Source organism: Capsicum annuum, chromosome 6, assembly GCF_002878395.1.
Source record: "Capsicum annuum cultivar UCD-10X-F1 chromosome 6, UCD10Xv1.1, whole genome shotgun sequence".
Classification (NCBI taxonomy): Eukaryota; Viridiplantae; Streptophyta; class Magnoliopsida; order Solanales; family Solanaceae; genus Capsicum; species Capsicum annuum.
The window spans coordinates 204,866,725-204,883,351 of NC_061116.1; the positions used below are offsets into that span (position 1 = coordinate 204,866,725).

Below are 16,627 nucleotides of genomic sequence, written 5' to 3' on the forward strand. Positions count from 1 at the left end.
CCTCTTATTTTAGTTTTCAGGTTAAAATAAAATGTACTTCCAAGATCATAGCCTAGATTCCCTCTGCACTGGAAGTGGGGAATCTTTGTCTTGGTTCATCTGGCCGGCTCTTTGAAGTTTTCAATGAATTGCCTAGACCTCGAAGCATAATTTTGCCACATCTTTTAAGTTCCATTTGCACTACCTTTGAAACGTACCATAGTTGATGGTAAACTACTGCAATGAATAGTTGATTTTGATGGTAAATTACTGCAATGTAGAGCTAATATAACTTCGGCCAAAGGCATCGATAGATACTAAAATTTGTTATCAAAATTCACTTAGGCACCTAAACTAAGGCCTATTCCTATCAGGATCCTAAACCCCCCACATTTTGTTCCAATTGGACATTTTTTGCCTGCATGGCACTGCACGTGTTGTGCAAACGCAGGGGGCGTGTGAATAGTCGTTTTTCTTTGTAAATTCCAACTAAAAAGATGTCAAGTGGCATGGGGCTCCAAAAATCATTAATAAAGCAAAAAACCATTCCCTCTCTCCCCCACCAGCCGATACCCCCTATTCATCTTCTTCCTCTTTTTTTTTTTTTCTTAAACTTAAATCAATGGCGCCCAAAAATCAATAATAAAATAAAAATTTTTGTAAAAAAAAAAACTCAACCATTTCCTCTTCTCTCCCCCTACCCGATAACCCCTCTTCATCTTCTTCCTCTCTTTTTTTTTTTTTCTCTTAAACTTAAATCAATGGAGCCCAAAAATCGTTAATAAAGCAAAAAAAAAATTGTAAAAAAAAAAATCAATCATTCCCTCTCCCCCCTTACCCGATACCCCCTCTTCATCTTCTCCCTTTTTTCTTTATATATTTTCTTAAACTTAAATCAATGGAACATTACTTTAATTTTCTTTTCAAAAATAAATTTCTTAGGTGATCAATTTTCAACTTTAAATTAATTTCCTTTTCAAAAAATAATTTTTTAATTCCACTGAATTGTTAGGAGCTTCTTGAAGTTTTACGTTGTTTATGTGTTTTTTTTCTGGTGTTTGTGTGGTGTATGATTGGATTTGGAAATAAAATTGGTAACTTTGGGAGAATTCTTCTTTCGGAATGAAATTGTTTCGAGGTTGTTGAAGTTTCATGTTAAAGAAACTTGTTCCATTTGCTTGTTCTTGTTCGAGATTTTTATTCCATTTGCTTCTAAGAAAGATGATAACTTTGTTAAAGATAAAGAAAATAGAGAATAAGGATGGCTGAAGATGAAGATAAGAAAGGGGGGGGGGGGGGGGGAAGGGGGTTGGTTTTTTTTTATTTTTTTAAGATATTATAATTTTTTTTATATTATAATTTAATTAGTGATAAAAAAAAATTTAATTATTTTTAAATTTTAATGTGGAGTTTAGAACATTAGTTTAAATATTTTTGACAATTAAATGTCTATGACCTATAACTACTCTCATAGCAAAACAAAGAGAAACGCAAAACTGGGGAAGCCTTAAGCCTACAACTTGAAGGGTAGCTTATTCAAAAGAAACGGGAATAATCTACCTGAAGGTTAGCTTATTCAAAAGAACCGGGAATAATTGGACTAGTTTTGATGGGGTGCGCCAGGCCCATCCTGTAGTGCAACGCATGGGCGACGCTCGAGGGCCTAGGTAGCAAGCTACCTTGATGGACCCTTCCCCCTCAAAAAATTGAGTTAATATCGTGTGGACCAATGGCCCACATATCAGATATTAAACTGATAAGAACAGATACTACACTTGATCTTAGCCAAAAGGCCGAGAAAGGTATGCTTTGGAAAAGGGTTGGGCCTTTGGTTTTGTACCAGTTCTGTGCTGTCCTCGTATTAGCTTTCTTCTGATGTGGGACAGGACACTACACAAAAGAAAAAAAGGAGAGAGAGGAGAGGGATCCTCTCTCAAGTGTAAAACGTAAACAGTTCATAAGTAGCTTGAAACGCCGAACTTACACCTTTACCATAAATCATTTTCATATGTGAGGCATGTAAAAATAAAGTTCATAATATGAAAGTTGCCCCTAGTTAAAAGATTATCTATAACTAAGATCAAGGGAAAAAGGATTCTTGAACGAGTAGTAATCAGCTATTGCATAGTCAAAATAACAACAAAAAGCTTTTATCTGGAGAGTCTGCAAACAATGACCAGAAATAACCATAGATGATTTGTCCATCTAGTGGTGATATAGTTGTATTATATCTGTTGGTCTCTAAATTATGAGGTTATGTTGATTGAACCCACTGGCTTTGATGGTCTGACATATTAGCATGGGACAATGATAGTTGTAGAAACAAGAATTTTTTTGGGTTAAATTCATATAAAGTTGAAATTAAATGTGTGTTCGTTTAGGTGAAATGGGTATTACCAATAAGTAAAGTCAATTTTATTTACATTCAAGTCATTGATGCCCAAACTCACACCATGTGTCGAGATTGATGATGCCCAAACTCACACCATGTGTCGAGGTGACTCGACATCTCAGTCAAAATTAAGGCCAACAAAGATGACTGCTTTAATCAATCGCAAATAACCTTACCGCATAATACTTGACTACTTGTGATAAGCTTTAATGACTTACGTAAACCAACTATCTACCCCTACAACTACAAATTTGGGGTATTAGATAATTTTTTAAGGACATTCAACAAAAAAGATTGGATAAAACATGGCATTGACTTGCATAATTCTTCCAAAGAGTGGTTAACAACGAAATTATACTCACAAAGATTCATCAATAAAATATTGCTTTTGTTTCTCCAATGGCATTGACTTACATAATTCGTCCACAAAGTGGCAAACAACGAATTATACTCACAAAGATTCATCAATAAAATGTTACCTTTTGTTTTACGTATTTTGATTGCAGTTTCAGTATGGCCTAAAAAGAGTTGCTGTCTTGTTTTTCAGACGCGACTCTTTTCCTGTGCAAAATTAATTAATTCATAGCCTCTGCTTGGAGACACTGCTATATTAGCACAACTAGTTACTATGGCTGTAATCGGTGACAGTGAACGTGCAAACGGATATTGTTTCTGTCTCGTAGATACAACCGAACTTCAACTTTAAAGACAGAATTGCAAACGTATTTAAGTGTCCGAACTAAAGTAAAGCCAAGATAGAATTGCAAACGTCTTGAAATGTCCAAACTAAAGTTGAACAAAGCAATTGTAAACGGGGACCAACCCAACATACAATTGCAAACGCATTGAAGCGTCCAAACATAATCTGAAAAACTCGGATAACACCAGGTAAATAGTTTGGGGCTACTCCTATTTCTACCTCAGAAAAAGTTGGACTAGATTTGGTGGGGTGCTCCAGGCCCATCCTGTAGTGCAACGCATGGGCGACGCTCGAGAGCCCAGGTAGCAAGCTACCTTGATGGACCCTCCCCCTCAAAAAATTGAGTTAATATCGTGTGGACCAATGGCCCACATATCAGATATTAAACTGATAAGAACAGATACTACACTTGATCTTAGCCAAAAGGCCGAGAAAGGTATGCTTCTGAAAGGGGTTGGGCCTTTGCTTTTGTATCAGTTCGCTGCTGTCCTCTTATTAGCTTCTTCCGATGTGGTACAAATACACACTACAAAAACAAAAACAAAAAACATCTTTCAAGTGTAAAAAGAAGCAAAATTTATATCTTTTCCATAAGTTCACTTTCATATCTGAGATATATAAAGATGAAGTTCGAAATCTGAAAGTTACTCATAGTTAAAAGCTTAATGTATAATTAAGGTCAATGGGTAAAGGATCTAGAACAACTACAAAAAAGATGTGGCAGAAGTCGAAAAGAATCAAGATAAATCATTTGTGTAGCTTCTTTACATTACAAGTGTACATTCAGTGTGCCTACATTTATTTGCGTACATTCTTTACATACCTATTTTACCTATTTCATAGCTCTTCTTGAAACGCTAGAGTGTTATGATCTTGCAAACTAACTCTATTCAATATCTCCCCCAATGCTTCTAATGTGAACTTGTATTGTTCATGTGATTTTCTTCCCGGCCTCTTCCAACAACTTCACAGCACACTTGTACACTTGCAACCGTAGTCAAAAACATTGCTATGGGGAATATCCTTTCTCCAGAGTGAAAGAATGTACCGAGGTGGGATCTCCTCATATCCATTCCAACTGAGAACACACAATGCATGCCTGCACAGGAAGCCCTCCAGGTTGAATAAACCACAAGTACAAAGAACCTCGGCAACAGCTGTATTAAATGTAACCTCATAATCTCTTGCTTCATTCACATTCTCAACTTCACGTTCCTTAACAATGTATGTTAAGATTGACCCATCAATATCTACTTGTCTTGTGCTTAAACATGAAAACATTCCTTCTATTTCGATTTGAAATTTCTCAAATATGTGACTGGTGTAGATTTCAGATAGCTGCATTTCAAAATAAAACCTTGATTTCAACAGACAACTTGGATTCCTCGATTCTGAGTCAGCCAGTGCTTCTCTTTGTTAGTTTTCCTTCAGACATTGGTTATAGCTGTCAAGGAACTCTTTCAGGGGAATATGATTAGACAAATACTCATCAAGAGGAGAAGCCTCTCTCTCTCCCTGAGCGTCGCAGAAAACATCCCCGCCAGAAATGTATCCTTTAAATAGACAGGTCCCAGTGTTTACGATCTTCGTGGAGTGTCTGGAGACATTTATGGTCCCTTATTCCATGGCATAGATTATGCCCTCCCAAGCTGCTTCAAACTCATCCCTTCTTGATGATCGGTGAATTGTTCTAACAAATGCTTTCGTGATGACTTCATATCCATGCATCCTACCCAGTTCCTCTGGAACTCTCTTCATGACATGTGTGACAGAGATACAATGAGATGCCCGCGGAAAAGCATCAGGGAAAGCAGTTTGCATAGCTCTAGATTGGTCAATAATGACGGTCTGTCAGCCATGCCCTCAACAACCATATAAATGACTCTACAGTCTCCCCTGCAACCAAACCACAGCCTAGTGGCACAGATTGATTGTCCATGGTGGTTAACTCCAGCAAATGCCACAAGTGGAACCTCATATTTTGAGATCAAACAAGAAGTGTCAAGACTAACCACGTTACCAAAATAACTATATGTGGCCTTAAATCTTGCTTCCAACCAAAACACATTCCGCAGACATCCTTTATCATTAGGTCCATTACATAAAAGAAATCAGGGTTTACCAACTGAAAATCAGTGAAGAAACTGAGAGAATAGCTTGAGCGTCTCCAGGTTTAACAATCAAATGGTTGTTGGACTGGTCAATCGTGCTCCTGAATTCACCCTCATCGATGTTTCATTTTCCCTCATCACCTGGATCAATAATGACAGTTTTGAATAACCTAATATTCTGAACTTCTTGATTATCATTCATCTGCAAGGACCTTTTACTCCCAGAACTGATTTTTTGGGAGATTTATAGAACTTTTCAGTTGATAGATTAATGAGGTCAGGTGGTTGTGTTTCAAGTTCAACTTCAATTATTCTCCAGCTTCTGTTCTCCATCAATCTGAACTTTATCATTGCTGGACAGCCCGTTCTTGTCTCAGGTCTGGTCCGATTTGCTACACTTTTCTTTTTAAAAATACCGCACTGAAGCAGCTTAATTTTCCTCTCTCTCTATGTATATATATATCTCTTTCCCTACTCTACCCCAAATCCATGCACTTTAGCATAACAATTGTAAAATTAGTACACATCCTCATATGTCTCGAACTCCTCAGTCATCAATATCAAATTCCTCAGTTTCATCATCAAAGATGGGTTCGGGAGTGAGTGTAAGACCTTCCATTTGGAGTGTTGCAGAAGCATCAACGTCAAGCTATGTAATATATATTAAGAAGAAGATTGGTCAAGTCAAAATACCTATCTTAGATAATGATATCTATAAGGAAAAAAATCCAGATGTATCTCTCCCTCAACTGAAGATCTAACGAGAGGCCAAGGGCTATTGGGAAACTTTCCTTGTTTCTACTTTTTGTACATAGGCAAAAACCTGAAGAAAACAATTATCTAACATGGTGAAGGATTGAACAGGAAAAGGTAGAGAACAAAGAACTGATTAACTATTAATATTGCTATTACTTAACAGGAGCTACACTATGTGAGCACGGATCAAAAATTTCATTTCTGGTGTTAGTGCTGAATAGATGACAACACACTATCAAAATTACTACTAGCTTAGGTCAATTGGGTATGTGCAGACCAAAATAAAGATCAATTCTTGGACTTAGAAGTGAAAGATTGAGCATCAAACACTGAAGGAGATGGAGAAACCAAAGAACTGGTAGTTGGGTAAAGCAAAATTGAGAAATTTGAACAAATTAATCTGTTATTTTAGACTAGACTAAACTTTCCACCTGACTTTTAGCAAGAAAAGGTCTATATATGACTGTCATACAAGAAGTTGCAATTGAAAATCTTTTTAATAATATAATAGCCATCGAAGTTGGCTTTGTTTTTGGTGGCTTTGTGAAAAGTTCGTGCAATAATTGACGAAAGATTACATTGAAGTAGTTTATGTTGTCAGTTACTGCATTATTTCCTTACTGATACTTAGAATTTCGTTGTATGCTAAGCAGTGTATTTACTAGGTTTATTGTTGTTGTATTACATTCAAGTTGTTAGTAATTGGTGTTTGAACTTGTTTACTTGAGATATTACTCCTACTCATTTCATCTATCCAAGTAAGTCATTTGTTACAGCTGATGTCTATCACACATAAAGAGGAAAGATAGTTGAAAAGTGGATAACTATATAACATACTTTGTTGAAGGTTTGTGGATCACATTTGTATTTTTTCAAAAAAAAATAAAAAAAGAAATCGTGGGTTGAGTTTATTTTCATAAACATTCTAGTTTGACTTTCAAAACTCGAACTTTTTTAAAGCTAAACAGATTGCCTTAAATAGTTTAAAAAAAGTTCAAGAGAACTTCTCCAAAACCAAACAAATGAATGAGGGACTCAACAAGACTAGTACCTTTGCTGCCGCCTGCAGAGTTTCTATTCCTGTTTCTCCTCATTTTGGTGAACTCTACCAGAGATTCTGCAAATATATTTAATGATACTATATATTAAAGGGCAGTCCAGTGCATTAAGCTCCTGCTATTCACGGATCCATAAAAGAATCGGACCACAAAGGTTTATCCTATGCGACCGTACCTTTGCATTTAGAAGCAGTGCATTTTCTATACATCTTATTAAGACCATTAAACCTGTTGAGCGGACTCGGTAGTACCACATTGCAACCCAGTTTCCATCAGGTTAAGCAAAAATGGAACTTAAAGAACTGAACATATCCCACTTTCCTTTTATATACTACAAGGTAACTAAAGAACTGAACAATCATACATGCTAATTCTAATGCTTTAGATTTCATTTGAAAATTTTGGGATCAAAAAGACTCCCGCCAGAAAAGCTGATCGAAAACAGGCAGAAGGCGCTTACACCTAATTAGGCTGGTTATAGATGGCAAAGAAGTAGAGGACGGAATGGAAAACAAAGTGCCATCTAGGGAGAAAAAACATTGCCCTCAAAGGCTCTTAAACTCAATACTGCACTATACATGTTGATGTATGGAAGTCGATAACAAATTATAGTACAAAAAAATTCAAAAGCTACATGCTGTGTTAACTTCAACTTGGTTTTATGATACATGTTTGTCCGCAGCAAGATGAAACTTAATTAAGGACTCCTTAAATGCTTGCTGAGCAACCATATAGTGATCTTGAGAAGTCATCCCTTCGTCAACTACTTGCATGGCACGTCTGTGCAAATGATCAAACCGTTGAACAGGGTTACTAATATCTATGTTGCTCGAGCCAAGTTCTGATGCATACAAGTGTTTAAAATTTTTTCTCCAGCGGGTCAATATATAATGATTTGGGATTTCCTCTATACCATTGTAGTTGAGCACAGATAAAGCATGTCTGCACAAATAGCCTTTGAAGTTGAAACAATTGCACATGCATCGAACTTCTACCCCTAGTTTATCATAAGTAACTTCAAAATCTCTTGCACCCCTTGTTTCTCCCTGAACCCCTCGTTCTTTAACAATATATGTGATGATGGGTCCATTGACATGAATTTGTGCAATACCTGAACAATTAGACATCAACACCATCTCATCTTGGAACTTCAAAAATATTTCTTTCGTATACAATTTAGAGAGTTGTAACTCATAACTGCACCTTGTTCTCAAGTCGGGGCTAAATTCTCTCGACTCAGTATCACAAAGAACTTCCTTCTGATGCATCTTTTGCAATACAAAATCATATATATCAAAAAATTCTCTCAAGTTTGTTTGTTTATGTACAAATCCATCAAAGAAGGGGCGCATGAACTCACCATGCTGATCATCAATAGATATTCCAGCCAAAAATGTATCTTTCATATAAATAGGAACCCATCGTTCTCGATCCTCATACAAACTTTGAAGCCATCCATAGCCTCTACATCCAAATTGTTGGGTCATCTCCTCCCATGCAACTTCAAATTCATCAACTTTAAGAGAGCTATACACTGTATTATACAGTACCTCATGGAATACTTCTGACCCCCCCATTTCCCCTACTGTATCAACAATGCTGTCCAAAATAATTGACAAATTAAGCCTATGTTGAGCCCGAGGAAAAACCTCAGATACTGCATTTTGCAAGGCTTTACAGCGATCTGTGATGATAGTTTGTGGAGGGCGTCCTGACATACACGATAACCATGCTCTCAGTAACCAAACATATGTCTCGAAACTTTCATCAGCAAGCAAACTACAGCCCAACAAAAGAGTCTGATTATGGTGATTTAATCCAAAGAATGCTAGAAGCGGAATGTCATATTTTTTGGACAAGCATGTATTGTCGACCACAACCACATCTCCAAAATAAGCATATGCCGCTCTGGATCTGGATTCAATCCAAAACACATTCTTTAAATACCCTTCATCATTTAAATCCATAATGTAGAAAAAGTTGGGCTTCATAAGCTGCATCCGAGAGAAGAAGCTGTATATGACTTGGGTATCACCTTCTTTGAGATTTAAACGTGTGGAGCCATAAATCTGACTGCTAACTCTTTCATCTGAGTTTCCATAGCCTGGTGTCTCAACAGCAGGAGTTCTGTACAACTTAATTGTACACACTTCCACATCAACCGCTGGCTCTAACTTCCTTTTAACCCCTGCATCCATCTTTTTGTGTGACTTGGAATTTTGCATCCTTTCAGGATCAAAGAGATGGTTATGTTCAAGCTTAACCTCATCCACCCTCCATCTATTGGACTCCACCAATCTCAACCTTATCATCGCCAAGCAACCTGTCCTTGTTTCTTTTCTTCGGCTATTTGCTTCTTTCATTGTCTTGAAACCCTCGCAATTGCAACAGAGAACAGCACCACGCTTCTCTTTACTGTTGCGTTTTGTCCATGAAGACTTCACCCTGATGGCAAAACCAAGCTCCTTCGCATAGCAGTTGTAATAATTATAAGCATCCTCATAAGATTCAAATTCCATGCCGACAGCCAGAGGAGGGCAAGACTTTCCAAGGGATGAGCCAGTGTGACCATCAAGGATTGTTGTATTACCACATCTTGGGTCCTCAAGGCCATCACTATGTAACTCAAGCAACTGGTGACTATTGTCCCTTGGATCCCCGCTTTCAAAATTCAGCACATGCTCGCAGTTTCTCTCAGTTTCATGGCTTTCAAACTCAAGAATTTGCCCAGCAGTGGTTTCAATATTTCGCACTTGGTCACTATCGCTCTCAATGCCATTGCATGTAATATCGAAGACTTCCACACCCACAGCCTCATTATCACCTCCCTCATCCTCAGGAAGTTGTTCGCTGATTCCCAAACCTTCCTCCATCTGAAGCCTTCCAGTAGAGCAAGATGAATGGGAAAAGGTCAGCAACAATTAGATACATGTGTCAAGACTCTAGCCAACTTTCACGTGGAACAGATCTATTCCTTTGACTTGAAATCTAGAACTTCTGCATTTAAAGGAGTCGATCCTTTTTTCTATCTGGTGAAGCATAATCTAGCTAGGGAAGTCGCTATCGTGTTTCCTGCTTTACCAATCCACCATACTTACAACTCAAAATTGGTGTCCTTTATTCTTTCCCTAAGAAGGAATCACCTGTCTGGAAAATAAAAAATAAATAAATAAAGACAAATATTCGTGATAAGATCAGTTCGACAAATCCAGCTAACAAAACAAAGGTGCGGGAATCCTATTCTAAGTACATGCAGAAAGAAAATTAGTCAAAAGTTGGAAGTAATAAAGCAAAAAGAAGAAGGTAAGATGTTCAAGTGTCAAGTATATTTCACCATTTGGTTTAAGTAAGCAGAATCCATGTAAGGTACCCTACTATCTTTGTGACTGTAAATTACTTATTGAAAATAGATACACTAAAAGTTAGCCAATTCCAAATATGTTTGTGATCTTAGATAGTAAATGCAAATAAAAGTATGAATACCAAATAAGCAGAAAGGAGATTACAATGTTGTAATTTTAGAAGTACATACCTGGTAAACCTTGAAACTCTGGATTTTATTCAACAAATAATTTTTTTTACTGTGGCTTGATAGGTATATGTTATTAGCTCATAAGTTCTTCCTTATTTATCGCAAAACAAAATAGTAAAGCAACAAAAGTTAATTACTGGCTCTTTTAGTCGCTGTTAAGTTAATCATGTTACGCAGTATAGACCCCTTAAGGGCCTATTCATGTGTAGAACCTGATTAAGCATGTTTCAACCTCCTCCCTAAATGCTCAATAAGGCAACTATAGGTCAGAGACTAAGGACAACAAAAAAGTCTTCAAATCCATTCAGTGTCAATCAAGAGGACAAATGGTGGGATCATAAGTCCAGTAAACCTACTCACATACTCAAATTCCAACAATAACAACAACAACATTTTACCTAGTGTAATCCTACAAGTCTACACTTGAGCCGAGGGTCTTTCAAAAACAGTTTCTCTACTTCTCCAAGGTAGTGGTAAGGTCTGCATATACTTTACCCTTCCCAAACCTCACATGTTGGATTTTACTGGGTATTGTTGTTGTTGTTGTTGAAATCCCACAAGTGGGGTATGGGAGGATAGAGTATAAGAAAACCTTACCCCTACCTTGTATAGAGACAGAGAGACCGTCTCCGACAGTGGCGGAGCCAGGAATTTGGCGAAGGGATGTGCAAATTTTATTCTCAGCTATGTTAAGAGAGTGCAAAATTAAATATACACTCGTTATGGTTAATATTAACCTCTATTCACCATACAATTTTCCGCCGAAGGGTGTGAATTTGACCGCCCTTCGCTAAAGGTGGCTCCACCCCTGATTTCCGATAGACCCTCACCTTAAATACGGACTGCCACATGCTCAATTTCCAATGAGGGTCAGATTTTTATAGACAAGATAGAAACTAGTCCAGCTCAATCCACATTCACTTGTCTCTAAAAACTCCCGAGCAAAACGAGAAACTCCTGTAACCATCTTCCCCGAGAAAAAAAGTTTGATTACGCTCTTATTATCCGTGAATCAATACGAAAAGTCCACTCATACATAAAGAACTTCAGTCTCCCAATGAGCAATGCTAAACTAAGCAAAAAAACTTTATTTTTCTTTTCCTGATTGAAATTTTACCCTATTTATCTTCTAAAGGGAACGGGTTCCTTATTAATAGGTTTCATCTCAGAAATACAGTCAACCACAATCGTAAGAAATTGAAGAATGAAAACTGTGCACTCACCTTTACAGAGGATAGAGGAAGAACTCGCCGAATAAGAAGGGTAATAATGTCGGTGGAGAACCCGATTGGCAGCGAAACAGAAGCGGCGATAGACTGATGCAGGCGCTTTCAAATGATGATGATTAAAGCCAGACTAGTTTTTCTTTTTATTTGGGGGGAGGGGGGGGGAAAGAAATTAAGCTAGGGGCAAAACTGTCATTGGAAGAAAATTAAAAACAGGTTTATGGTTGACAAAAACAGAAAATTAAAATTACTCCCTCCGTTCCCATTTGATTTGATTTGTCGTTATTTTTTTCGTCCGTCTCAAAAAAATATCATTTTTCTTATGTGATAATTATTTAATGACAATATCATCATTTTATTTCTACTGAGTTCACTTGATAAAAAAAGACAACTAAAAGAAAAAAAAAATTAAAGAGAAGCAATTTAATAAATTTTACAAAATTATCACTTATTTTTAAAATTTTGTACTCGATCAAAAGGCGACAACATCTATAATCTACTAATTTAGTGTACGTGTTTTGCACGTGTGTAACTGACGGAGAGAATTACAATTAAAAGACTATTATGAAGACCATTAGATTTAATAATCTCTTTTTATTTCTTAAATATTATGCTTAATTAAATAAATACACTTAAATTAAGATAGAGAGCAACAAAAATTTACCTATCTGATCAAAGTCCAAACAAATGTGATATTTGATTTCTCTTTTAAGGCCCTTGAAAAGGTTGTTAATCATCTCACATTCGTTAGTCCCACGCCACTCATATTTTCAGACCCTTTGCTTTGAATCCTTAAGGCAACCTCCTTCTCCTCATCTACCATTCTACGTTTTCCATCTTTAGTTGCATTCCCTGTTTTGCTATTTGATATTATCGCATGCAAGAATATTTGTATCAAAATTATATCATCATACATCATAACATATACAAGGCATAGTCTATAAACATAGACAACGATAACAATTAATTAAAAAAAAAAAAGACAAGGAAAAAAGTCACGTTGAATTAATTCAAATAAAAAGAGGAAATAAGTTGAACTAGAAATCAAATAAAAAGGCAAATAAAGGAGATCAAAGAAAAGAGCATGTTGGTGAGAGCTACACGAGGTTCATAGAATTTAAGTAAATATTTATATAAAATAGTATTTTAATTAATTTAAAAATATTATAAATATTAAAAGTTTTTATCTTTAATAAATAAGTAAATAATTATATAAGATATAATTTAATTGATTAGAATTGCACAAAAATAAATCCTAATTTTCTTAGAACTAAGTTTCTGGTAATAATTTTTCATTCGACTTCTAGGAGAAAGATTTATATAAGGGCACAAATTTACTGGACTTTATTTCTTTTATATTAGGAATCTGTATTTAATTCAATTAAGGAAAAAATTGAAAAATTATGAAATTAAAAATCTTAAAACACGGTAGTTTTTTGTTTGGAACTATAAGAAAAGTTTTCTCTTATTGGAATTTTTAGGAAAAAGACATCGTTTTCACCCCAAACTATACCCGAAAAGTCTAAGCCACACCTAAACTATACCAATGACCTATTACACACCTAAACTATAAAAAAGTGAAACAATTACCTCTCCGCGACACTCATTCTAAGGCGCGTTTTTTACACTCGTTTTAGGCGCGTGAAAAGCAGAAAAAAATTAAAAGCTTATTAAAACGCACACGTGTCATTATTCAATTGCATTTTATCAATCAATTATATTTAATAGTTTTTGATTTATATTTATATAAAAAAAAATTCTTTCTTTGCCTTTTGATTTGTTTTTCCTTTTTTACTCTTCATCTCTTACTTCTTTCTTCTTTTCTCATTTCTTCTTTAACTCCATTTCTTATTCCTTACCTTCTTTCAACCTCCATCAATTCATCAATGAATTCACAAATTCACTTACCCTTTTATTTTTTTTCTTTTATTATTACAAGTAGGAAGAAATTTGTTATTAGTGCTATGTCCTTTTGATTGTGTTAGAACCAAATGTGGGTTACTCAATTTTGGCTTCAACTAGAAATACTTAAACTGTTTTTGCTTGGAGCAGTAATGGCTTTTGTTTTGTATTAAGACTTTAAGACATACCTTTACTTAATATAATCCCATCAGTTACCAGAAAAAAATACGAGTCGGATTCGAACTCATAACCCACATTTCAAGATACCCATATTTCAATTTATAATTGATATTTCTCTGTGAATCTGGGTATTATTTAGACGAAATTTACTCAATTTTAATTTAAATTAGATTGTGGGTTTTTCGAATTTAACAAAATTCGATTATGGGTATCTTGAATTTCACAAGTTGGATAGTGGGTTGTTCGGATTTTATAAAATTGAAATATGGGTATCTTGAATTTCATGAGTTGGATTTTGTGTTTCTTGCATTTTACTGAATTGTGTTGTGGGTTTCTGGAATTTTGCAAGTTGAATTTTAAATTTATCGAATTTTATGAAGTTGAGTTATGAGTTTCTTGCATTTACGAATTGAATTGTAAATTAGTTGAATTTTATTGAATTGAGTTGTGGGTTTCTTAAACTTTCAAGAATTGAGTTTTGTGTTTGCATTTTACGGCCTGGGTTATGATTTGCTCGAATTTTATCGAATTAGATTGTGGGTTTCTAGACTTTCACAAAAAATGGCGAAGATTGTGAAATAGTGAAAGGATTGAAGTGATTTTATTTGTCGGATTCGGATTGCTTTGATCTGATCAAATCCGTTTGTTTATCAGTAAATGGGCTTTGCCCAAATTTTAACTAAAAGAAGAAGGATTGAAGGAGATGATATTTTTTAAAATTCACTTTTACGAAAGAAAGAAAAAGGATTTAAATTAAAAAGAAGAATTTATGAAAAAAATAAATTTATTATTTTTTCGGATGATACTGACGTGACGCTAATGTGGCAGCGCGTGTAAAACTCCACACCACATGCAAGTGGTGTAATGCTTGATAGGATGTAAAAAGTATCACTTTTTTAATCACCTTTTTATAGTTTAGGTGTGTAATAGGTCACTAGTATAGTTTAAGTGTGGCTTAGACTTTTCGGGTATAGTTTGGGGTGGAAATGATGCCTTTCTCGAATTTTTATAATATAATATTATTAGTGTTTATTTATAATTGAAATTTCATTTCAGAAATATAGGAAAAAGACATTTTTGTCTATTACAGAGTCTTTTAGTGAAGGGCAAAAAAATCAATCACTTTTCTAAGGGTCTTCACACTTTTAATAGATTATAGATTATAAATATAGATTATATAGAGAAAGAGGGGCGAGGGGGAGGGGGGGAGGGAGAGAGAGAAAAAATCACTTTTTAGGCTATTATTTCAACGGACACAAGGGAAAGATAAAAAATGAATTATTAAATCAACAACGCATGTTTTAGAAGGGAAAAAAATTGATGAGTTGAGTAGATAATTGTACTTGAATATGTGAGTCGTTTTCGTATATTTAATCGAGGAAGAATATTACTTATTAATAGATCCAACAAAGAATACAAACTAAACCAATTAAGAACATAAATCTGGCTAATAACGCAAATTAGATCAATTAAGAATATAAGCAAAATTATCGGCATAACAATTAATATTGTGTTTAAATTATTAATAAGCAAGCAATAATCAACAATGCAAAAAAGTGAGAGTTTTTATGACAAATAAACAAAAGTGAGTTTACGAAGAAAACCTATAGAAGAGAATCTGGAGAAGAGATAAAATTGAAAAAAAAGTATGGTGAAGATGGTAAAAAAACAAAATTAGCATAATTTCTACAGAAGTTGGTAAAAGGTATGTTAAAACCTATTTTACATGGGATAGAAATTGTTGATTGTCATTTTTTGATTTTTTTTTTACCATATTTTGCATGAAAAAGGCTATGCTTAAAACCAAGTTGGGAAGGATAATTTATTTATTTTAATTATAATAGCTTTTTTTGGTTCACGTTTGGGTGTGGTTTTTTTTAATTACTAATTATTTATCCTTAAATTTTTTTTTTTGGGTTTCACAAAGATTGTTTTTTTTTAATTTGGAATTTTTTTAATTGTTTTTTTTTTAATTTCTTGTTATGGTTAGTTTTTTAGATGGTGGAAAAAGAATTCTATTTTTGTGAGGAAATTTGTTTTTTTTTTGTAATATAATCAATATTCAATATTACTAAAATAATAGAAAAAAGGTAAAAAGACTATTTCGTCTAAAGCAAAATCTTTTAATAAAGAGTAAAAAGTTCAAATCACTTTTCTAAGGGCACTTCTAATATATTATAGATATCTATCTATAATTTATATTTATAATATATTAAAAGTGTGAAAACTCTTAGAAAAGTGATTTAAACTTTTTGTCCTTCATTAAAAGACTATTCAACAGACAAAACTATTCGTTTATACTAGGTATTCGAGTACTGGTATGATACAATTTACCAACATGGGTTGTGGTGCAGCGGATGGGGCTGCTCCACCCTTAATCAGAGGTCGAGGGTTCGACCCTGACATGGAGAAAACTCTGTTGGGAGCGCTACTCCTCGAATGGGCCCTACCCGATGCAAATTCGAATTAATCAGGCTCCAATACGGATACCGAACAACCAAAAAAACAAAAAAAAAGTATGACACAATTTGGTAGGAACCCAACTTGCCTTTATTATCACTTTCCATAATTACAATTACTCTATATATAACAACAATAATATTAAATTACATAATGAGTTATTCTCCCTAAGATTTGAGCAATTTACTTTCAGAAACTAATTAGCTGTTTCAATTTTTATGCTTTGACTATTAAATTCGTTATTTAAAATATATAAAATTTTCTGACATTTATAATATTTAACTGCCTTGAATACCTATTTTTTACTTACAATAAAAGTCCTTTTATTTTA

The 16,627-nt window shown here is 34.7% G+C and overlaps 1 protein-coding gene and 2 non-coding genes across 3 annotated transcripts; all 3 read right to left on the reverse strand.

Moving 5' to 3' along the window:
- Positions 1-1,588: 1,588 nt before the first annotated feature.
- Positions 1,589-1,785, reverse strand: LOC124899945. The gene has a single exon (XR_007057499.1). It is a non-coding gene; the product is annotated as a U2 spliceosomal RNA (small nuclear RNA).
- Positions 1,786-3,315: 1,530 nt separating this feature from the next.
- LOC124899944 lies at positions 3,316-3,511 on the reverse strand. Its single transcript, XR_007057498.1, has one exon. It is a non-coding gene; the product is annotated as a U2 spliceosomal RNA (small nuclear RNA).
- Positions 3,512-7,522: 4,011 nt separating this feature from the next.
- On the reverse strand, positions 7,523-11,907 carry LOC107852685 (protein FAR1-RELATED SEQUENCE 8). Its single transcript, XM_047413798.1, has 2 exons — positions 11,752-11,907; positions 7,523-10,143 (listed from the first exon to the last, which is right to left on the reverse strand). Exon 2 carries the CDS (start codon positions 9,867-9,869, stop codon positions 7,656-7,658), a length of 2,214 nt encoding a protein of 737 aa, XP_047269754.1. The 5' UTR covers positions 9,870-10,143; positions 11,752-11,907; the 3' UTR covers positions 7,523-7,655.
- Between the last annotated feature and the right edge of the window lie 4,720 nt (positions 11,908-16,627).

What these genes read in the sequence shown, in the direction of transcription:
- LOC107852685 (XM_047413798.1), bottom strand. Translation starts at nt 9,869, where the DNA reads ATGGAGGAAGGTTTGGGAATCAGCGAACAACTTCCTGAGGATGAGGGA.